Genomic DNA, 25,144 nt, shown 5'->3' on the forward strand with positions numbered 1-25,144 from the left:
TCACGTGAATTAGAGTAGAACGTTAGTATTAAACAGGGAGACCAACAGAAGCAGCTATTTAGCACACATGTAAAGTGTAGTGCTAAATTATTCAAAATAAAATTCAAGCGGTCAAATAGCCACTACCTCAAAGTACAAGAACATGTGGAAATCATGATTTAAAAAGTGTAATACTTGTTTGAAGTACTCAAAGAAAAAAAAAAAAAAAAAAAATTGGCACCATTTTTCTAATAACAAAAAAAATAAACATAATTATGTGATTGGTATGAATACGTGTTTTCTTTAACTGTACTTCTACTAACGAGAGAGACAGTCCTAGGCCAAAAAAAAATTGCCTTTCCTCTCTCACCTCCTTTTCCTTCCCATATGATTTCTCTCTCCCTCGCTTCTCCCTCGCTTCTCTAGAAAAGAAAAGAAGAAATATCCACAGCCACAAATTACACAAATTATTTACAACCAAAACCCATTCTTATCAAGTCCAAAAACTACTCTACAAATAAGAAAAAACTTAACACAGTACACAAACTATTCACCACAAAAACCCATTTTTAATCAAGCCCAGAAACAATAAGCCATCCTTTCAACTCTATTCCATTCATCCTTTGATGGATAATGCTTGAAATTAGCATCTTCCTCTGCCAAATAGTTCAACACAAAACGATCTCATACAGTACTATCAAACATTTCCCATGTTGCATTCTATCTCATAGACACATCTAGACATAAACCCTTTATTCTCTCGTCACCAAGTGAGGGAGAGATATTTGAGTTTGAGAGAGAGAGAGAGAGCGAGTATGTCAATGTGTTATCATATGGATTGTGAAATATTAAATTGATAGAATATTTCATTTTCCTTTTTGTAACAAAGACAACTTCTTTAAGTGATTTTTTTTTTCAACTTCAATCTATTGTGTTGGGGTATCATCGCTTAGTGCACAAAATAAAGATGAATAATACTTTCAGCAATTTTGTATGTTAACTATGTCAAGATTACATGAGTTCTTCAATCTTGTATTATATACTCAAATAAGATTTATATGGGCCCTCTTTTTTTATTTAGTACACTCGTATCTCTTTTTCCCCATAGGGAAAAGGTCTGCCTGTCTAGTACGGTAGTACTAGTGGCAGTACCTCTTAAAGATCACATTTCCCCAACAAAGAAAATATGGGCAGATATACACCAAGCAACCGAGAGGATAAAGGCAATGCGCCATTTTAACTTCACATATAGCAACAAATTATACATGAATTATAAGTTAGAAACTATAAATTACAAAGTTTAAGGCCAATGCCCCGTTATGTATCTTGCTTCATTGGGAAATGAAAGTTTTACACCATTGTAGATATCAAAGGCCCTTTGACAAAGGGTAGATCAATCTGGTCGAGAAATAGATCTACGTTCTGTGATGCCTTCAACACAACAGATAATGAGATAATAGGCAGACAACAACGGTCACATCCTTATAAAATTTTCATCTTACAAGTTTGCAAAGCCTTCCTACAGAATGGTGACTATCCTCAAAGAAATATTACGTAAAAAAATTCAAAACTAACCTCAATAATTCAAATGCCAAAAATTTGTAAAGTATGAAAACGAAACTCCAAAACATCAGGTGCATAAAATACTAAACAATGAAAGTGCAAAATACTAGGAGTTTGATCTTGTTCCAAAATTCTTAAACTAACCTTATGTGGACAACAATTAGCAAAAGCCCCTAAACTTGTTATTCCTCGAAATCTGAAATTGAAAGGGGGAGCAAGGGGGATGAGCTTCATAAATCAATAAATAACCAAATTTCAACTATAAATAATAATAAAAATTTGATAGGTATCAACTATAAATAAAATTTTGCATAAAATAAAAATGCAAAAGCTTAGAGACTATATTTCAGTTCAAATAGGAAAATTAATTCATATAATTTAAAGCGGATTTTGAAAACATAAACTTATAATTGTAATGGGTTCCAAAAACATCAAAAATTATAATTTGTAATGAGTTCAAAATTTTCATTGGACTTGAAATGATAACCATATTTAATCAGATTCTTAACAATTTTTATGACAACGGTCACAATATATCTTCATGACTTGGCTTAGAATCACATGTCCGCCCATGATATGCCCCTTAAGAAACTAGTTTCTGAGACAATGTATAGCCCCACTTTAACTGGGTCCTTAACATAGTCAAAATGTACAATAAATTTATCAAATTTATCCAGTTTCATTTTAGTTCAAATCCAAAAATCATATACAATAAAATTAGAGTTTAGACATATATTTCCTTCAAATATGGGTTCTTTTTGAAAAATTTACAAATTCCTAATCCAAGTTTGAGGAAATAGGAACCATCAAAAAATCCAATTGGGTTTAATACAATTATAATATTTCAATGAGGAAGAAATTATATTTCTTTTCTTTAAATCTATGCGACAAAATTAGGTAAATAAATTTTTTTAATGAAATACAAAAGAGTATTTAATAAATAGAACTTTGTTTTTGAAGCAAATAAAACTAGCCAAGATAAGATTACTGACCTATCAACAAGCTTATAAAAACTGAATACTTCTCTTTAAGATCCACAAGTTGAACCAAAAACCAATTTTTAGAATAATCCAACTGCATCAATCTTATATAAATAATACAATTTAACAATGGATTAGTTAGCAAAAATTTTGTAATGATGGCACAGAAGCTCTCTAAAAGTTTCTAAAGAGTGCTTGGATCTGGTTCCTTCACTAGAATACGAAAACTAACTTGTTGCCTAATGGTCCTTTTGGATTAAGGGAGAGTAGAGTAGAGTTAGCCGGAACCACAAAGCACAATCACGTCTTAAGGTTCGCAAATCCCTAAATCCACGCATCAAAGAGAGGAGAACCATGACATTATCCATTGAAAAAGTTTTCTTATAAGTAGCTCTACTACTGTAATTTTTGTATAGCTATGATAACTTGGGTGCTTAGTTTGATAACAAACCAAAAAAGACTAAACCATCAATGTATAATACAAGCCTATCTATGTTGTAAATATATACCTGCCGAGACTAGAGAATCATCTCCCCACCTAAACCATTAGATATTCCTCATTCAACCTAGCCTTACTTTATGGCCCCTACAATCTAAAACCATCCTCATCTCTTCAAAGATTCAACACACACCAGACCGTGACTTTTCCTAAGGCAAGCCACTAGCTCCAAAAGGCGACACCACATCCCCTATGATGGTTATTAAAAAAATTTAAGGGTTAAAAAACACTTAATTAACGGGAAAAGTGACACTTCATAATGCACCAAGAATCTGGGTTTCTTTTGCTCACTATAATTAGATTCTTGCCACATGTTATTCGCATCATACCAATTGCAATTACAAAAGGACAACGAAACATGTTTTAATAGAACAGAATCTACTTGAAACTAATTGCACATGTAACACATCTAAAAAGAAAATATGGTAAAATAAAATTTATATACACCAAGCAAGGTGCTACTTAGTACTTATATTGTAAAGCTTTCTAGTGATTGGTCAAAAATGTTAGACAATTCTACATATATATCCAATGAACGAGAAAAAAAAGGGGGGGGGGGGGGGGGAGGTGGGAATTTTTCGTGCCTGCCACCAGACTCTTGTGCCACACTATTCTTTCATTCATTTCTTGACATTTTGCTAAGTTGATACAAGGATATTTAAGATGTTCCATAGAGTTTGAAACCTTCTCTTGCAATTATACCATTTAAGATGACCCCACTGTGTTTAGTGGGATTTAATGTGGTATGCATCCTTTTGATTTTGTTGGGAAAAAAATAAAAATAAAAAGAATCATCCTCTTATAACCTCTCTAATCCAGCGATAAACTATATTTGTGCATATTGATAGGAAAAGAAATGAAACACTGGTTTCCACTTGACAATACAAGAGAAATTTCACATTATTTTATTATGTAAGGGAGACTAGGAGTTAATTCATACGAGGAGTTAATAGTTATTACAGGGGTTAGCACTAAATTCAAAACAAAAATCACATACACTTTTATAAGTTTATCTTAATATATTTTAAATCAAATTCTTAACAAGCCAAAAAAGGGGAAAAAACTAAATCAGGATCCGCTCTTTTTTAACTGAAATAAACAAGTGTGATGCCGTTTATACGTGGCACTAGATACATGTGGAAAGGTTTCAGCTTTCAGTGTTTGCCGATCCTCCCTTTGTTTAGTTGTGTTGTGGTCCATGTATGTTCATTTTAAACAACTATTGGAAACTAGAATACTAAATTGATATTATATTATTTGCTAGATACCAGAACAAGTATAACTTTGACAGCTAAAATATCATGTTGTTCTAAAGTTAAAAAGTATCGCATTCTGTTCACACAAATATAGTTTACCTGATCAGTTTTCTAGCTCTTATAGCCGCCCACATCAAGCCGATCATTGCAGATAAAGGCTTTCCACATATGTAGCTGCCTCCATTCTTGGATTGGGATCACATAATATACTTGTACAGGTGTGATCTGTCAAATTCCATTCTACCAATTTGTAATAGCATTCTCCGGTTATTCCAACACTTTTAACTTGAGTCTCCCGCATTAAAACCTTTTCACCATTCTTTGACGCGCACATAGGCCTCAAACAAGTGCCCAAATATGGAATGGTCGCCAATCTAGTCCAAGATTCCTTCATCACCCATAGCTGAACACACAAGTTTTTGCGGGATTCGCCGGTGCACACAGATAGACACAGGTGTTCTCCAAAAGTCCCCAACTCCCATAAACCTGTTGTATAGAAACATTTTCCTGATGACCCGTCTCTTACGCAATACAAAACAGATTCTGGCCATGGCAGCTCATGAAATATCTCCTCTGCTAAGTCAAAATAAATGATTGACGGCTTCCCATATTTCATAGCACTCCAATAAATTGCCCCATTGCAGTAGGTAGTCTTTGGGGTCAATGGAAGACTGCAGTTATAAATATTGTCCACATCCACCAGAATTGTCTTCCAAGTAAAGGTCTTGATTGAAAAGATCTCAATCCTTTTTATATCAAAAGGGAAAATCTGGTAGGGCCTTACTATCTTATGATCATCAGTGGAATAATCATAGCCAAAACCAAAACGGTAAAACCAACAAGACATTGAATCAGGTGTTGATGTTGGTCTTGGTATGTTTTTGTGACTTTTGGTAGATGGGTTCCAAACCAAATATTCAGATGTACGTTTGCGCCTATTATATAATTCAATACATACCAAGCCATTGCAAGAAGCCAAGTTTGTCTCAACAAATTCTTCACCCCACAATGGAAAACCTTGAAAATCAACATCAACTGGTTGACCATGAACACAGGTTTGAAATAGTGCTTCATAACCTAACGATAAGACACAATTGTCAGTAAAAACAAGGACGTTCATGCAGCTGGGGTTTTGAGATGCTCTCTGAAAATGGGATTTAGCGAATTGGCGACTACTGATCAAAGTGTGCCATGCTTTGGATACGCACTTGAATCGCATGAGAGACTTCACTGGTAGTCTTGAAAGTATGTCCTCAACGAGGTCATTTGGGATCGTAAAGCTTCGCCGCCGTGCCTTACAAATTCGCATGCTTTAGTTCAAGTCCTTGGCTCTATAATCAATATATATATAGAGAAAGAAAAAATGATTAAATAGTTATATTTTAAATCTAATAATTAAAAATGTAACAAATTAAAATTTATAGTTTCAAAAGTATTAAACCCTAAAAATTCAAAAAGTAACAAATTAAACCCTCAACTCATTAGAAGTAAAATGGCAGGTAGCAGCAAAATGAAAGGGTCCATCCTAAACAAAGTTGTGTTAATTTGGGGTATTGTGTGCTGCCCTGGCTTTCTAAAAGTTGTTGGTTGTGCCCCTGCAGTGCATTGCATAATTTTATGTGGTAGGACACCTAAGAAGCCAAATCAGTTATAAATGATTAGCCAAAAATATTTACAAAAATAATAATAGAAAAATAATCAGTTATATATATATATATATATATAACTATGGAACCAAATATATATATAACTGATTACGCTTATTTATAGTTTCTTGATTAATGGTTGCCTGTCTAGTAGTGAGTATTCCATTGTCACTGTATGTAATTTCTTATCCTGTCTAAGGAATTTTCTGCAGATCCATGTAAAGTCTTCTGATTAATGGTTGTACTTTTTAGTGTTTTTGTTTTGATCCATAAAGCTTCCCAATTAATCAAGATATAGTTTCTTGACTAATTGTCCAGGCACAATTCTTCAAGCCATACCATCTGAAATAAGAGAAAGTATCTCGTGTGTTGAATATATGCATCCTCCTCATAACGTGTGGATCCCTCACGGCTGTGAGGTACATGGTGATAGGGAGGATGCATATAACCTATTACAAAATTATTGCTAAAATAAAAGCATTGAATCTCTCAACAATCATTGCATTCAGCATGGACAGAAAATCCCTGCTTCACATCTTGTTTTATCATTCCATCCTCAATATTTTAATAAACTCAACCACCTTACAGCCTGCCTTGAATACATCCGTATGCAAATGGGTTAAAACCAAATGATGCCATATATATAATAAGACAGTCAAATTATGACTAGCCATTAGTGGGATAAAAATAATGCATCAATAAGACAGATTGATACAATTTTCTGTATAGAGACAATATGCTCATAACACTTTCCTTCTATTTAACATAAACCCAATCTGCTCAAAACAAGTAAAATTCCCACTGCATCAAGCCACCCCCAATAAAAATAAAAATAAAAAGCTTCCAACCCTAGAATAAAAATAAAATAGAATGAAAGCCTGGAAAACTATACACCATGTTAAAGGAATAAATCACCACAACCCCACCTTAAACTATTACAATCTCCATCAATTGTTACTCCCACCACCAGCACCACTGATATTAGTAGAAGGAGAGAGAGAGAGAGAGAATACTTCCTAAGAAAATTAATAGCTGAAGAAGTTTACAGCTCACGTACTGCTAAACTGAACCATGATTCCAATATCAAATTCCCCAGTGTCTTGCTTCACATTTTTTTTTTAAATGTATCACTGATATTGTTACAAGTTACTACTACGACTATGCACACTACTCAACTGGGCTTATCAAAATATAAAAAAGTTTAACAAGAGTATCCAATCAAATCACGAAAATGAATTGCAAACGAAAAAGAAATGGAAGAAGAGTACCTTTTAGGGTTGACGTGACAGCAAAATCTGGTGATGGGCGGAGAACAAGCTTGGAGAGCAAATCTGGGCAGATGGAATAAATATAGTATTTATTTACACTTCATTTGTTTCGAAATAAAATATTTGACACTGAAAATGTTTTCATTTTATCCTGTTTGGTTGTATACATGAAAATGCGGAAGAAATCATTTTCTAGTGTTTGGCACGATTTAAAATGAAAAAATTTCCTCACAATTAGAGAAAACCCAAACTCAAGATTCTCAACTAATCAAGCTCTAATTCTCTGATTTCAATCAAAATACATCCATGAATCAAAGCAGATATTTTCAAACCCAAACTAGAATTTCTTTACAAAGTCACCCAAACTCAAATTAGCTACCAAAAATAAAAATTTGGTATGGGGTGGAAAATGCATGAGTTGGGTAGATTTTGGGTTGAGTCATTGATGGGTCATGTACCTAATTATCCCTTTATTACCCATTTAAATACCCATTAGGTACCCAACTCATTTAATCTAGTAACCCATTTAACCCATTTAAACAGGATTCATTCTCTACAAGTTTCCTGCATTTTCTCAGCAACAGTTGAAAAACACACTTGAAATAGCTCATTTTCTTTCACTTTTCTTTTATTTTCTCAGCAACCAAACAGAAACAATTACGCTTAAAAGTTCATTTTCTTTCACGTTCTTTTACATTTTCTCAGACACCAAACAGAGTTGATACAAACCACACTTCAAATAGCTCATTTCAAACATAAACAAAAGAAATAGAAATAAGAAAAAACAGAGTAGAACCGATACTGACTCAATGGAAAAGGAGATTGAGAAGTTGAGATTCGCGTGTGGATCGAGAACTGGAGAGCTCCGACGAGTTCATATTTGGCTGTCTAACAAGATCTTCGATTCACCATAGATCTACAAAGTATTTGAGACGAAGCGCTTGTTCTAATCTTGCACAAATGCCGAAACCTCACTAAGCGCGTCTCCTGAATTTATTGATGCAGGATGATCATGTAGTCTAGGAAGTTAAAACATGAACTCGTCGGAGCATAGCTCAAAATTTTGAACATTATCTGAATTTGCCGAAAACATGATCATTCTAGACTACAGAGACATGAGAAAGGAGACAGTGTGTTGGTATAGTTCCACAGATAACCATTCAACAACTTTAAACCCCCAAGAGTCAGAGAGAAAATTTTGTATATTTATTGACAAGAACCTATTCAAGACCCAAGAAAGCATTTCAACGAACAGATGGTAGGCAATAACAAAACTCCACAATAGCATACAACTGGGATTTTGCATAGCTCAAAAGCAAGAGCAACACTCAATAACCAGCCAAACTACGAATACCCAGTTGAGAAAAGTTGGTAAGAATTCAGATAATGTTCAAAATTTTACAAAGCAAAAGTGATAAGTGAGAGATAGTGACAAAAATTAAGCAAAGTAAAATACTGACCTGTGACTCTGTGAGTGCTTGGAACAGAGAAGAGAGGGCTGAGAATGCTGAAGATGACGCAGAGGAAGCCACAATCTCAAGCCTTACTTTTTGGTGAGAGAGAGGCTATTGAACGAGGCTGTTGAACGAGATGGGTCTCATCTCAGCGATGAGGGAGAGAGAAAAAAAAAATTGAGAAGGATAAAGGAGGAAAGAAGAGAAGGAGAGAGAGCGAGAGAGAAAAAGAAAGAAAAGAAAAGAATATTTTTTTAATGAGAGAGAGAGAGGGAAAGTTTAAAAAAAAAAAAAAATTAGCTACTGGCTAAATTTTAGTTATAGCACCATTAAGCATCCGTAGCAGCTGTTGTAAAAATTATGTCATTTTACCACATCAAAAGCCTACTTTATTATTTTACCACATCATTTTATAATATCTCATTTATCAGATGTTCTATATTTTTACCACTTCATTTAAATATTATTTCTTAATTCTTATTTTAAAACCTAGGACTGTAGCCACTAATGGGGATTGGGGACTGTAGCCACAGATGTCACAAAATTAAAAGCTTAGAACATGGGGACTGACCGACTGACAGAGAAAGAGGAATAAAAAAATAAAAAAATCATATGCCACAGATTTCCGTACCGTGCCAAATATATGATGACACTGTAGCATGTTGTAAAAATTATGAGATTTAGAACATCTGATATTTGGTGTTTTTTGGTGTTTGGTGTGTTAAATGTGCCAAATATTTGGCATTTGGCACATTTAGCACATCTAGTGTGGGTGCTATTATTATAGCATTTATTTTATCAATGATGTGCATTAGCATTAAAAAAAAAAATTAGCTACTGGCTAAATTTTAGTTATAGCACCATTATTATAGCATTTATTTTATCAATGATGTGCATTAGCATTGAAAAATGCTAATGCTATATTTCAGCCCTTTTTAGCATTTTATGTCTCAAAATGGGCTGCATCAAAGGATGCTAAACACAGAAATTGTAAAAAATTTTACAATAGTGCTACAGTACAATTCTATCTTTAGAATTGTACTGTAGCACAATTGTAAAAAAATATATATATATTTTAATCGACATTTCTCTCTCCTCCCATAATTTCTGTTACATTCTCTCTCTTCATTCTCTCTTTCTCATCTGCTCTCTCCGCTCTCTTCATTCTCTCTTTCTCACTTTCCTCTTTCAAACCCAAGCATCATCCAGCATCTGTTTCTAAATCAATGCCCGAAGTGAGAATCGCAGGTCCACAACCAATTAAGAGGCCATTTACAGGACATGGAAGCAACTTTACTCCGTTGGATCCAACAGAAAGCATGACAATAGAGAAGTCCTCATTCGATCTCGTCGAGAAGATGCACTACTTATTCGTTCAAGTGGTGAAAGCAAGGAAACTCCCCAGCATCGACCAATACCAACTGGGTTGAAGATCGGAGTGGGTCATGGCGTGGGTCACGGAGATCGAAGATCGGAGTGGGCTGAAGTGGGTTTTTGGCTATGACCGGTGTTTTTGGTTGTTTTTGGCGTGGGTCCGGTGTTTTTGGTTGTGGTTTTTTGTTGTGGTTGTGGTTTTTGTGCTTAAAGGGGTTGTGGGTCGTGGTTGGGTTGTGGGTCCGGTGTTTGGGTCGTGGGTGACGGCGTGGGTTTGGTGGTTGTGGTTTTGGCTGTGACCGGTGTTTTTGGTTGTTTTTGGCTTGGGTCCGGTGTTTTTGGTTGTGGTTTTTGGTTGTGGTTGTGGTTTTTGGTTGGGTCCGGCGTGGGTTCGATGTTTTTGGTTGTGGTTGTGGTTGTGGTTTTTGTGCTTAAAGGGGTTGTGAGTCGTGGTTGGGTCCGGGGTTTGGGTCGTGGTTGGGTTGTGGGTCCGGTGTTTGGGTCGTGGGTGACGGCGTGGGTTTGGTGGTTGTGGTTTTTGGCTGTGACTGGTGTTTTTGGCTTAGGTCCGGTGTTTTTGTTTGTGGTTTTTTGAATGGGTTTGCTCCGATGGGTTTCAAATCGACGGTGTGGTTTCTGATCGGTGGCTTGGGTGGTGGGTGTGGTGGCCGTTGTTGGCTCTGGTTTGATGGTTTGTGTGTGTGGCTGTGTGTGGCTCTGTTGATGGGTCTGTGTGTGTGGTTCTGTGAGATGAACCGGTGCTAGAGGTTGAGGGAGGCTGAGGAAAAAAAAAAAAAACGGTTGGAAAGCCTAGGAAAGTGGAACTGAAAAAAAGTATTTGTTAAAAAAAAATAATAAAGAAAGAATAAAGAATAATATTTTAATAAGAATAGAGTTTTAGGATGTGAGAGGTATTGTAAAATGGGATGGTATAAGTAATAAAGTGGTTTTTTGGGATGGTATAATCGTATAGTATAGCATTTTTCAATGCTAGTGCTAAGATAGCTATATAGCTATTTAAGAGTATTTTTATCAGTTTTCTTATAAAAAATGTCATTTTGACATCTTAAAAACCTACTTTATTATTTTATCACGTCATTTTACAATACACCATTTATCAAATCAAATATTTTATTTTTCCATTCTATACATTAAAATAATATTTACACCACATTAAAATAATATATTAAACTCCTCCAACAACAACAATTCCTCCACCACTGCCACAACAACGGCCATCAACAACCACTGCCACAACAATATCGACAGCCACCACTGGCACAAACCCACATCCACCAACGGCACCTTAAAAATTTTAAATAAAAAAAAAACACACACACACACACAACCAGGAAAAAAGAAATCCACAACAACCCAAAAAATAGCCACCACAACTATCCAATAATCACCACCACAACCACCAAATTGTCGCCACAACCACAGTACCATTGCCACAACTAACCCACAACCCACCACATTCACAAACCTCAAAACCCATCTCAAATCAAACAAACCCACAGCTCAGGCGGTGAGGTCGGCTTCAGTAAGGAGACATCAGCGGCGAGATTAGCTTTAGGCAGCTTCAGGCGAGATCGGTTTCAGCGGCTTAAGGTGGCTTTAGGCGAGATCGGCTTCAGGCGGCTTGAGGATGAGAGAGGAAGAGAATGAGAGTGAAGAGGGAGTTGAGTGAATAAACAAATAATAAAAAATTTGGCATGGATGTCCGTACCGTCTCATATTTGAAACGGTACTGTAGCTGTGTGCCAAAATTTTTGGCATTTGAAACATCTCATGAGGCTCATATTTTGGGGTTTGGTGTGCTAAACATTTGGCATTTGGCACACCTAATGAGAATGCTCTAACACAGCTATTGCTAGTGCTCAAGCTTCCGTTATTCCAGCAACGTTAATCCCTGTTGAAATTCAAATTTTGATTTGGAAATTGGGCGGGTTCGATGATGGAAAAAAAAAAAAAAAAAAAAAAAAAAAAAAGCTTTTCATTTTCAATCTTTATTTTTAGAGCTCTCTCTCTCTCATCACCACTACAGCCACCGTTTGGCTGCCACTTCCTTCCATCTCAACGTTGGCAACATTTCTGCACTTGTAAGGTGCCAATTTTGTTCCATTTTTTTTCCAAACCTCTCCTTCTTGTGGCCTTGTGTTCTTATTATTAGGGGCTGTGGGGGTTCATGTTAGTGTGGTGCTAAAATCTGATTTTTTTTTTTTTTTTTTTTTGATTTAATTGGTTAGGATTTGATATTTACAACAGTTATAATGATACAAGATGCTTGCATCCAACGGAACGAAGAATAGGGGGCTAGTACTTTGCAACAATATTAGGATCTAGTTTATCAAAAAAAAAAATATATCAGAATCTAGTGTTAGAAAAAAAAGAAGCAAATATTTGTTCATTCGTTGGGTGTATCTCATTTTCACCTTTTAAGTCTTTCTTTTTTTTTTTATAGGAAGTTTGAAGTGGGTCATTGCCATAGAATCATATTTCGTATTTTTGTCTTGCATTTTAGTTCATTTTTATATTTTAAAAATGAACAAAGTTGTACTTAATATTTGATTTTTGCATTTTAGTTCATTTTTATATTTTAAAAATGAACAAAGTTGTACTTAATATTTGATTTTGATAGAAGCTAAAAAGAGAATTTTGAAGTTGATCTTTGTCCATATAAAGGAGTTATTTAGCATTGACCTCTAATTTAATAGGTAATTGTCCCCTTGTTATTCACATTATTACTAAATGTCCCACAATTTTTTCAGTGGCATAGAAAATTGCTTGTTGAAAGGCTTCATAGAGTTTTGGTTTGTTTAAACTTGTGGATTTGTATTCATGTTAACAGGGAACTAAAATAAGTTAATGAAATTTCTTGTCCTATATCATGTCAAATAATTTTAAATTATTTCACTTTTCTTTTGTCATTTCGGTTTGTTTTGTGATTTTGATAGCACTCTATGTTTAATTTGATGCATGAGGCTTCAGCATGTATGCAGCGTGGATGTGCGAGGCTTCAGCAAGCTAAGAATGATGATGAGGATTAACATCATCAATTTAGCATGGATGGCGTGAATATCTTGCAACAGAAACAGAAGATGCAAATGACTAGCAACATGGATAAAAGTATTAGTAATGGGTGGAGTGGTTCCTTTATCCAAGGGAGCTGTTAGTAGTTGATTAGAGTTAGAATTCAGACAATGAATTCCTAGTTTTTAGGTAGAGCTATCAGATTGAGATATGTTCAATTATCTTATTATTGTAATTCGGTTGATAATCAACTTTATAACAAACATTGTGCTTGTTATAAACTTTATAAGTGCTTGTAGAATGTGGGAGGCAAGTGTCAGAGTTCAAGTCTCCAAGAGAGAACTTCACACACATATATACTTAAATTAGGTTAGAGTTGAATTTCTATCTTGTATAAAAATAAAAATAAAATAAAATAAAACAATGAGATTTGAATAATAAAGTAGACATATATTAATTCTAGAAATTCTCCTCTTGTTGGTTGTAGCTAGAAGCGTTGGGGGTAGCTAAAATTTGTTTGGGGTTTGATGTAGACAGTATATTGTCTTTGGTCTATGTATACCCTATTGGTTCTTTTGTATTTGATATTATTTGGTTAAATGGCACTTAAATAAATCACATTTGTGAATTATGTCATTTATTTGGATTATTTTACAATCTATTTGAAAAAAAACTATTTATTTTATAAGTCATTGGAAATCTGTTTTGAGTGTTCAATAAATCTTTTAACACTAAAGTATCATAAATTTTTCCTATTCAAATAAAGTTGGCTTCAAATTTCATTATCTTATGCTTCGTGAAATCAATGTTTGCATCTCCTATTATGTTCTCACATATTGCACTGTAAGTTTTTTTTTTTTTTTTTTCATTTAATTTTTTGTTATATATTTGCTGAAATATTAAAATAACTATATTGATGTGAATGCTATCAGTATCTAATTTATTAGATTTAATATATCTCCCACGTTAAATGTGCTACCTCTCATAGAGTTGCAATAACTAGCCAAAGTTTATGTATATTTTTTGTTTTATGTCCAAGCTTGATTATTATTGATTAGACTCATGACAAACAGTTGTGATCGATGATTTGAATTGCTAATAATTGGATCCATTGAATTTCATTTTCTCTTCGATTTTTGGAATTGATTCTTTTCATTTCTATTCATTCAGCCTTAAGGAATATCCGACAATTGGGATGGTTTACAAACTTATATTAAAAAAGTGGTTCTTCCCAATGACTACTGCAGTTCAAGTCCCTAGGAACTCTATTGCATGTGATCATGTTAGCTTCGAATCATGGCTATATATCTCTATTAATAAATTAGATACTGATAGCATTCACATCAATATATTAGATTTAATATAGCCATGATTCGAAGGGTTGAAAGAACATCATACTAAAATAAGGAACGCCACACATCTAGAAGGGTTGAAAGATTTCCTGCTTAATCCCAATATCCTCTCAAGTCCTAGGCAAATTGTGCGTGATAGTATGAGCTTTGGGGAATTACTCAATGCCTTATTAGATTGCATGAAAAAGCAAATGAATGAGGTTGGTAATTTAAAGAATTTATATTTACCATCAGATTACAGTGTGTCTAAGCAAGAGCAAATGATGATGAAGAGGTTGCTTCAGTCAGTGTTGACCATGCTGCACGAGGAGGAGGACATCATTCAACATTTCAAGACTCAACGTTCTTTTTAATCTTTTTTTTTAGAGGAAGAACGTTCTTTTTAATCTTGTTTCTAGTAGTTGGGAACTTTCATTTTTGTCTTTCAAAATAGAATTTAATTTTGGAATTTGTCATTAGCATTTAATAAATTGTTATCGTGTTTGACAATGGAAAAATTATGAATGTTCTTTTAGTTGTTATTTTGAAATTTTATTTTTGGCTTCTCAGGCCTCTTCTAATTTCTGATTTGGGGCTTTAAACCAAAAACAATTGATTTCTATGACAAGTGTTTTGTACCAAAAGATTAGGCCCTAATTAAATTTTGCAATTAATTTATCCTTATTTAGCTAACAAATTTAACACATTATTTCAGGAAAAATGCCCTGACACGCCCCTAAATTTTGAGATAGTGGCTATTTGACTCAATGAACTTTTATTTTGGCCAATTTGATACCTATGTGCCAAATAGTTACTTTTGTTAGTCTCTCCGTTTAATAACGTTCTACTCTAACTCACGTGACATGCACAAGTAAAAAACATTTTGCAAAACCAATTGCAAGTTTGCAACCGACTGAGAGAGAGAGACAAAAACGAACAGAACATCACACCTTTTAGTTTCAAGAGACAGGAAAAGGAAGTAAGAAACAGTTTCAAATCTGTAAAGACTGTAATCATCTACAAAACTAAAAATCAAAAACGAACAGGGCATCACACCTTTTAACTCATAAAGAATTTCCCTATTATCTTTAGAATATTTTCTCAGTAACATTTTTGATAGATTAGGACCACGTCTCTACAACCATTAGATGCATTTTCTCTCATTCAGTTTGGTACTGTTAATTACAGGAAAGTACAAATACAACATAACTCTTCATCCTTTTGAGAATTTTAGAAGAGAAAAACGGCCATAATGACAAATCCCAAAAAAAAAAAAAAAAAAAAGAAGCAATGAGAGAGAGAGAGAATGATAAAATGTTAGGAATTCAGGAGGGCAAGGAGGTCAGCCCACCTTCTTCCAGATGGAAGCAGCTCAGGAGCTCCACGCCAACTCAATTCCTCACCCTCCTTTTCTCTAGTTTGTTTCTCTGTCTCTCAAAAAAAAAAAAAATGTATCGTTTTGAAATTTTCAGATCTGAAATAGATCTTTCGTTTTTGCTTTTCTAATTTTGCAAATGATGAAATGGTTCTCTCTCAATCAGTTGCAAACCTGCAATTACTTTTGCAAAATGTTTTTTCCCCATGCATGTCACGTGAATTAGAGTAGAACGTTAGTATTAAACAGGGAGACCAACAGAAGCAGCTATTTAGCACACATGTAAAGTGTAGTGCTAAATTATTCAAAATAAAATTCAAGCAGTCAAATAGCCACTACCTCAAAGTTCAAGAATATGTGAAAATCATGATATAAAGTGTTATACTTGTTTGAAGTACTCGAAACAAAACAAAAAACATTTGGCACCATTTTTCTAATAACAAAAAAAATAAACATAATTATGTGATTGGTATGAATAAGTGTTTTTTTTTAACTGTACTTCTACTAACAAGAGAGACAGTCCTAGGCCAAAAAAAACTGCCTTTTTCTCTCTCACCTCCTTTTCCTTCCCATATGATCTCTCTCTCCCTCGCTTCTCTAGAAAAGAAGAAATATCCACAGCCACAAATTTACACAAATTATTTACAACCAAAACCCATTCTAATCAAGTCCAAAAACTACTCTACAAAACCGAAAAAACTTAACACAGTATACAAACTATTCACCACAAAAACCCATTTTTAATCAAGCCCAGAAACAATGAGCCATCCTTTCAACTCTATTCCATTCATCCCTTGATGGATAATGCTGCCAAATAGTTCAACACAAAACAATCTCATACAGTACTATCAAACATTTCACATGTTGCATTCTATCTCATAGACACATCTAGACATAAACCCTTTATTCTCTCCTCACCAAGTGAGGGAGAGATATTTGAGTTTGAGAGAGAGAGAGTGAGTATGTCAATGTGTTATCATATGGATTGTGAAATATTAAATTGAAAAAATATTTCTTTTTCTTTTTTGTAACAAAGACAACTTCTTTAAGTGATTTTTTTTTTTTTAACTTCAATCTATTGTGTTGGGGTATCATCACTTAGTGCACAAAATAAAGATGAATAATGCTTTCAGCAATTTTGTATGTTAACTATGTCAAGATTTCATGAGTTCTTCAATCTTGTATTATATACCTCAAATAAGATTTATATGTGCCCTCTTTTTTTATTTAATACACTCGTATCTCTTTTTTCCCCATAGGGAAAAGGTCTGCCTGTCTAGTATGGTAGTACTAGTGGTAGTACCTCTTAAAGATCACATTTCCCCAACTAAGAAATACGGGCAGATACACACCAAGCAACCGAGAGGATAACGGCAATGTGCCATTTTAACTTCACACATAGCAACAAATTATACATGAATTATAAGTTAGAAACTATAAATTACAAAGTTTAAGGCCAATGCCCCGTGATGTATCTTGCTTCATTGGGAAATGAAGGTTTTACACCATTGTAGATATCAAAGGCCCTTTGACAAAGGGTAGATCAATCTGGTCGAGAAATAGATCTACGTTCTGTGATGCCTTCAACACAACAGATAATAATGAGATAATAGGCAAACAACAACGGTCACGTCCTTATAAAATTTTCATCTTACAAGTTTGCAACGCCTTCCTACAGAATGGTGACTATCCTCAAAGAAATATTACGTAAAAAAATTCAAAACTAACCTTAATAATTCAAATGCCAAAAATTTGTAAAGTATGAAAACATAACTCCAAAACATCAGGTGCATAAAATACTAAACAATGAAAGTGCAAAATACAAGGAGTTTGATCTTGTTCCAAAATTCTTAAACTAACCTTATTTGGACAACAATTAGCAAAAGCCCCTAAACTTGTTATTCCTCGAAATCTGAAATTGAAAGGGGAGAAAAGGGGGATGAGTTTCATAAATCAATAAATAACCAAATTTCAACTATAAATAATAATAAAAAATTTGATAGGTATCAACTATAAATAAAATTTTGCATAAAATAAAACTTCAAAAGCTTAGAGACTATATTTCAGTTCAAATAGGAAAATTAATTCATATAATTTAAAACGGATTTTGAAAACAGAAACTTATAATTGTAATGGGTTCCAAAGACAACAAAAATTATAATTTGTAATGAGTTCAAAATTTTCATTGGACTTGAAATGATAACCATATTTAATCAGATTCTTAACAATTTTTATGACAATGGTCACAATATATCTTCATGACTTGGCTTAGAATCACATGTCCGCCCATGATACGCCCCTAAAGAAACTAGTTTCTGAGACAATGTATAGCCCCACTTTAACTGGGTCCATAACATAGTCAAAATGTACAATAAATTTATCAAATTTATCCAGTTTCATTTTAGTTCAAATCCAAAAATCATATAGAATAAAATCAGAGTTTAGACATATATTTCCTTCAAATATGGGTTCTTTTGAAGAATTTACGCATTCCTAATCCAAGTTTGAGGAAATAGGAACCATCTAAAAATCCAATTGGGTTTAATACAATTATAATATTTCAATGAGGAAGAAATTATATTTCTTTTCTTTAAATCTATGCGGCAAAATTAGCTAAATAAATTTTTTTAATGAAATACAAAAGAGTATTTAATAAATAGAACTTTGTTTTTGAAGCAAATAAAACTAGCCAAGATAAGATTACTGACCTATCAACAAGCTTATAAAAACTGAATACTTCTCTTTAAGATCAACAAGTTGAACCAAAAACCAATTTTTAGAATAATCCAACTGATTCAATCTTATATAAATAATACAATTTAACAATGGATTAGTTAGCAAAAATTTTGTAATGATGGCACAGAAGCTCTCTAAAAGTTTCTAAAGAGTGCTTGGATCTGGTTCCTTAACTAGAATACGAAAACTAACTTGTTGCCTAATGGTCCTTTTGGATTAAGGGAGAGTAGGGGAGTTAGCAAGAACCACAAAGCACAATCACGTCTTAAGGTTCACAAATCCCTAAATCCACGCATCAAAGAGAGGAGAACCACAACATTATCCATTGAAAAAGTTTTCTTATAAGTAGCTCTACTACTGTAATTTTTGTATAGCTATGATAACCTGGGTGCTTAGTTTGATATCATACCAAAAAAGACTAAACCATCAATGTATAATACAAGCCTATCTATGTTGTAAATATATACCTGCCAAGACTAGAGAATCATCTCCCCACCTAAACCATTAGATATTCCTCATTCAACCTAGCCTTACTTTATGGCCCCTACAATCTCAAACCATCCTCATCTCTTCAAAGATTCAACTCACACCAGACCGTGTCTTTTCCTAAGGCAAGCCACTAACTCCAAAAGGCAGCACCACATCCCCTATGATGGTTATTAAAAAAACTTACGGGTTAAAAAACACTTAATTAATGGGAAAAGTGAAATTTTATAATGCACCAAGAATCTGGGTTTCTTTTGCTCACTATAATTAGATTCTTGCCACATGTTATTCGCATCATACCAATTGCAACTACAAATCGACAACGAAACATGTTTTAATAGAACAGAATCTACTTGAAACTAATTGCACATGTAACACATCTAAAGAGAAAATATAGTAAAATAAAATTTATATACACCAAGCAAGGTGCTACTTAGTACTTATATTGTAAAGCTTTCCAGTTGATCAAAAATGTTAGACAATTCTACATGTATATCCAATGAAGGAGAAAAAAAGGGGGGGGGGGGGGGGGGGGGATAATTTTTTGTGCCTGCCACCAGACTCTTGTGCCACACTATTCTTTCATTCATTTCCTGACATTTTGCTAAGTTGATACAAGAGTTTTTAAGATGTTCCATAGAGTTTGAAACCTTCTCTTGCTATTATACCATTTAAGATGACCCCACTGTGTCTAGTGGGATTTAATGTGATATGCATCCTTTTGATTTTGTTGGGAAAAAAATAAAAATAAAAAGAATCATCCTCTTATAACCTCTCTAATCCAGCGATAAACTATATTTGTGCATATTGATAGGAGAAGAAATGAAACACTGGTTTCCACTTGACAATACAAGAGAAATTTCACATTATTTTATTATGTAAGGGACACTAGGAGTTAATTCATACGAGGAGTTAATAGCTATTACAGGGGTAAGCACTAAATTCAAAACAAAAATCACATACACTTTTATAAGTTTATCTTAATATATTTTAAATCAAATTCTTAACAAGCCAAAAAAGGGGAAAAAACTAAATCAGAATGGGCTCTATTTTAACTGAAATAAACAAGTGTGACGCCATTTATATGTGGCACTAGATACATGTGGAAAGCTTTCAGCTTTCAGTGTTTGCCAATCCTCCCTCCGTTTAGTTGTGTTGTGGTCCATGTATGTTCATTTTCAACAACTATTGGAAACTAGAATACTAAATTGATATTATATTATTTCCTGGATACCAGAACAAGTACAACTTTGACAGCTAAAATATCATGTTGTTCTAAAGTTAAAAAGTATCACATTCTGTTCACACATATATTTTACCTGATCAGTTTTCTAGCTCTTATAGCCGCCCACATCAAGCCAATCATTGCAGATAAAGGCTTTCCACATATGTAGCTGCTTCCATTCTTGGATTGGGATCACATAATATACTTGTACAGGTATGATCTGTCAAATTCCATTCTACCAATTTGTAATACCATTCTCCGGTTATTCCAACATATTTAACTTGAGTCTCCCGCATTAAAACCTTTTCACCATTCTTTGACACGCACATAGGCCTCAAACAAGTGCCCAAATATGGAATGGTCGCCAATCTAGTCCAAGATTCCTTCATCACCCATAGCTGAATACACAAGTTTTTGCGGGATTCGCCAGTGCACACAGATAGACACAGGTGTTCTCCAAAAGTCCCCAACTCCCATAAACCTGTTGTATAGAAACATTTTCCTGATGATTTGTCTCTTATGCAATACAAAACAGATTCTGGCCATGGCAGCTCATGAAATATCTCCTCTGCTAAGTCAAAATAAACGATTGACGGCTTCCCATATTTCCTAGCACTCCAATAAATTGCCCCGTTGCAGTAGGTAGTCTTTGGGATCAATGGAAGACTGCAGTTATAAATATTGTCCACATCCACCAGAATTGTCTTCCAAGTAAAGGTCTTGAGTGAAAAGATCTCAATCCTTTTTATATCAAAAGGGAAAATCTGGAAAGGCCTTACTATCTTATGATCATCAGTGGAATAATCATAGCCAAAACCAAAACGGTAAAACCAACAAGACATTGAATCAGGTGTTGATGTTGGTCTTGGTATGTTTTTGTAACTTTTGGTAGATGGGTTCCAAACCAAATATTCAGATGTTCGTTTGCGCCTGTTATATAATTCAATACATACCAAGCCATTGCAAGAAGCCAAGTTTGTCTCAACATATTCTTCACCCCACAATGGAAAACCTTGAAAATCAACATCAACTGGTTGACCATGAACACAGGTTTGAAATAGTGCTTCATAACCTAACGATAAAACACAATTGTCAGTAAAAACAATGACGTTCATGCAGCTGGGGTTTTGAGATGCTCTCTGAAAATGGGATTTAGCGAATCGACGACTACTAATCAAAGTGTGCCATGCTTTGGATACGCACTTGAATCGCATGAGAGACTTCACAGGTAGTCTTGAAAGTATGTCCTCGACGAGGTCATTTGGGATCGTAAAGCTTTGCCGTCGTGCCTTGCAGATTCGCATGCTTCAGTTCAGGTCCTTGGCTCTCTATAATCAATATATATATAGAGAAAGAAAAAATGATTAAATAGTTGTATTTTAAATCCAGTAATTAGAAATGTAACAAATTAAAATTTACAGTTTCAAAAGTATTAAACCCTAAAAATTCAAAAAGTAACAAATTAAACCCTCAACTCATTAGAAGTAAAATGACAGGTAGCAGCAAAATGAAAGGGTCCATTCTAAACAAAGTTGTGTGTTAATTTGGGGTATTGTGTGCTGCCCTGGCTTTGTAAAAGTTGTTGGTTGTGCCCCTGCAGTGCATTGCATAATTTTATGTGGTAGGACACCTAAGAAGTCCTAAGAAGCCAAATCAGTTATAAATGATTAGCCAAAAATATTTACAAAAATAATAATAGAAAAATAATCAGTTATATATATATAACTGATTACGCTTATTTATAGTTTCTTGATTAATGGTTGCCTGTCTAGTAGTGAGTATTCCATTGTCACTGTATGTAATTTCTTATCCTATCTAAGGAATTTTCTGCAGATCTATGTAAAGTCTTCTGATTAATGGTGGTACTTTTTAGTGTTTTTGTTTTGATCCATAAAGCTTCCCAATTAATCAAGATATAGTTTCTTAACTAATCGTCCAGGCACAATTCTTCAAGCCATACCATCTGAAATAAGAGAAGGTATCTCGTGTGTTGGACATATGCATCCTCCTCATAACGTGTGGATCCCTCACGGCTGTGAGGTCCACGGTGATAGGGAGGATGCATATAACCTATGACAAAATTATTGCTAAAATAAAAGCATTGAATCTCTCAACAATCATTGCATTCAGCATGGACAGAAAATCCCTGCTTTACATCTTGTTTTATTATTCCATCCTCAATATTTTAATAAACTCAACCACCTTACAGCCTGCCTTGAATACATCCATATGCAAATGGGTTAAAACCAAATGATGCCATATATATAATAAGACAGTCAAATTATGACTTGTCATTAGTGGGATAAAAATAATGCATCTATAAGACAGATTGATACAATTTTCTGTATAGAGACAATATGCTCATAACATTTTCCTTCTATTTAACATAAACCCAATCTGCTCAAAACAAGTAAAATTCCCATTGCATCAAGCCACCCCCAATAAAAATAAAAATAAAAAGCTTCCAACCCTAGAAGAAAAATAAAATAGAATAAAAGCCTGGAAAACTATACACCATGTTATAGGAATAAATCACCACAACCCCACCTTAAACTATTACAATCTCCATCACTTGTTACTCCCACCACCAGCACCACTGATATTAATAAAGAGAGAAAGAGAGAGAGAGAGAGAGAGTACTTCCTAAGAAAATTAATAGCTGAAGAAGTTTACAGCTCACATACTGCTAAACTGGTATGACATCATTCTTTGATGCGTCTTCACACCTTAAAACAATACCGTCGAGGCTAGCAGATAAAATGCATTTGGTCCATTGGCATCAGTTATATATATATATATATATATATTTGGTTTCAAAATTGAACCATGATTCCAATATCAAATTCCTAAGTGTCTTGCTTCACATATTTTTTTTAAATGTATCACTGATATTGTTAGAAGTTACTACTACTACTACTACTATGCACACTACTCAACTGGGCTTATCAAAATATAAATAAGTTTAACAAGAGTATCCAATCAAAATCACAAAAATGAATTGCAAACGAAAAAGAAATGGAAGAAGAGTACCTTTTAGGGTTGAGTTGACGGCAAAATCTGGTGATGGGCGGAGAACAAGCTTGGAGAGCAAATCTGGGCAGATGGAATAAATAGTACTGTAGTATTTATTTACGCTTCATTTGTTTCGAAATAAAATATTTTACACTGAAAACTACATCCATCAATGGCCTTCAAAACAGTTTTAGCTGCAGCAGAATGCTATGGAAGTTAAAACATGATCATTCTAGACTACAGAAATATGAGAAAAGAGACAGTGTGTTGGTATAGTTCCACAGATAACCATTCAACAACTTTAAACCCCCAAGAGTCAGAGAGAAAATTTTGTATATTTATTGACAAGAACCTATTCAAGACCCAAGAAAGCATTTCAACGAACAGATTGTAGGCAATAACAAAACTCCACAATAGCATACAACTGGGATTTTGCATAGCTCAAAAGCAAGAGCAACACTCAATAACCAGCCAAACTACGAATACCCAGTTGAGAAAAGTTGGTAAGAATTCAGATAATGTTCAAAATTTTACAAAGCAAAAGTGATAAGTGAGAGATAGTGACAAAAATTAAGCAAAGTAAAATACTGACCTGTGACTCTGTGAGTGCTTGGAACAGAGAAAAGAGAGCCGAGAAAGCTGAAGATGACGCAGAGGAAGCCACAATCTCAAGCCTTACTTTTTGGTGAGAGAGAGGCTATTGAACGAGGCTGTTGAACGAGATGGGTCTCAGCGATGAGGGAGAGGGAAAAAAAAAATGAGAAGGAAAAAGGAAGGAAGAAGATAAGCAGAGAGAGAGAGGGAGAGAGAGAAAGAAAGAAAAGAAAAAATATTTTTTTTTAATGAGAAAAGAGAGAGGGAAAATTTTAGCTACTTGGTAAATTTTAGCTATAGCATCGTTACTGTAGCATGTATTTTAACCATTCAATAACTTTACGGATGCAATATAGTTATCTAATACCACTATTACCAGTGCTCTAGCTTCCGTTAATCCAGCAACGTTAACCCCTGTTGAAATTCAAATTTTGATTTGGAAATTGGGCAGGTTCGATGAAGGTAAAAAAAAAGCTTTTCATTTTCAATCTTTATTTTTGGAGCTCTCTCTCTCATCACCACCACCACCACCACCACCACCGTTTGGCTGCCACTTCCTTCCATCTCAACGTTGGCAACATTTCTACACTTGTAAGGTGCCAATTTTGTTCCATTTTTTTTCCAAACTTCTCGTTTTTGTGGCCTTGTGTTCTTATTATTAGGGGCTGTGGCCTGTGGGTTCATGTCAGTGTGGTGCTAAAATCTGATTTTTTTTTTTTTTTTTATTTAATTGGTTAGGATTTGATATTTACAACAGTTATAATGATACAAGATGCTTGCATCCAACGGAACAAAGAATAGGGGGCTAGTACTTTGCAACAATATCAGAATCTAGCTTATCAAAAAAATATATATATCAGAATCTAGTGTTAGAAAAAAAAAAAAAAAAAAAAAAAAAAAAAAGCAAATATTTGTTCATTCGTTGGGTGTATCTCATTTTCACCTTTTAAGTCTTTCTTTTTTTTATAGGAAATTTGAAGTGGGTCATTGCCATAAGAATCATATTTCGTACTTTTGTCTTGCATTTTAGTTCATTTTTATATTTTAAAAATGAACAAAGTTGTAATTAATATTTGATTTTGATAGAAGCTAAAAAGAGAATTTTGAAGTTGATCTTTGTCCATATAAAGGAGTTATTTAGCATTGACCTCTAATTTAATAGGCAATTGTCCCCTTGATATACACATTGTAGGGACTGAAATTGTATTGATCCCAAAATCGGATTGGGCTCAAACCTTAACGACCCAAATAATAAATTTGTAGAGCGTGAGTTGAAGAACTAGATTTATCCCAGAAGAAAAGCAATTAATCTTAACGATGTAAAATAATATGA

At 34.1% G+C, this 25,144-nt stretch overlaps 1 protein-coding gene across 12 annotated transcripts; it reads right to left on the reverse strand.

The window, feature by feature from the left end:
• On the reverse strand, positions 1 to 24,032 carry LOC126715945 (F-box/kelch-repeat protein At3g23880-like). 12 transcript variants are annotated; one of them, XR_007651963.1, is made up of 6 exons: positions 8,652 to 8,874; positions 7,998 to 8,178; positions 7,192 to 7,254; positions 4,377 to 5,608; positions 1,687 to 1,738; positions 1 to 401 (listed from the first exon to the last, which is right to left on the reverse strand). XR_007651963.1 is itself a non-coding variant. In XM_050416808.1 (6 exons), the coding sequence occupies exon 5, from the start codon at positions 5,584 to 5,586 to the stop codon at positions 4,420 to 4,422; it is 1,167 nt and encodes a 388-aa protein (XP_050272765.1). In that variant the 5' UTR covers positions 5,587 to 5,608; positions 5,756 to 5,908; positions 7,192 to 7,254; positions 7,998 to 8,178; positions 8,652 to 8,874; the 3' UTR covers positions 1,195 to 1,738; positions 4,377 to 4,419. The 12 variants fall into 12 exon arrangements, 7 of the variants coding, with proteins under 7 accessions (XP_050272765.1, XP_050272766.1, XP_050272762.1 ...); XR_007651962.1 differs by lacking the exon at positions 1 to 401 and adding an exon at positions 1,195 to 1,410; XR_007651960.1 differs by lacking the exon at positions 1 to 401 and adding an exon at positions 1,195 to 1,498.
• Between the last annotated feature and the right edge of the window lie 1,112 nt (positions 24,033 to 25,144).

The sequence above is a fragment of the Quercus robur genome, chromosome 2 (assembly GCF_932294415.1).
Source record: "Quercus robur chromosome 2, dhQueRobu3.1, whole genome shotgun sequence".
NCBI classification, from domain to species: Eukaryota; Viridiplantae; Streptophyta; class Magnoliopsida; order Fagales; family Fagaceae; genus Quercus; species Quercus robur.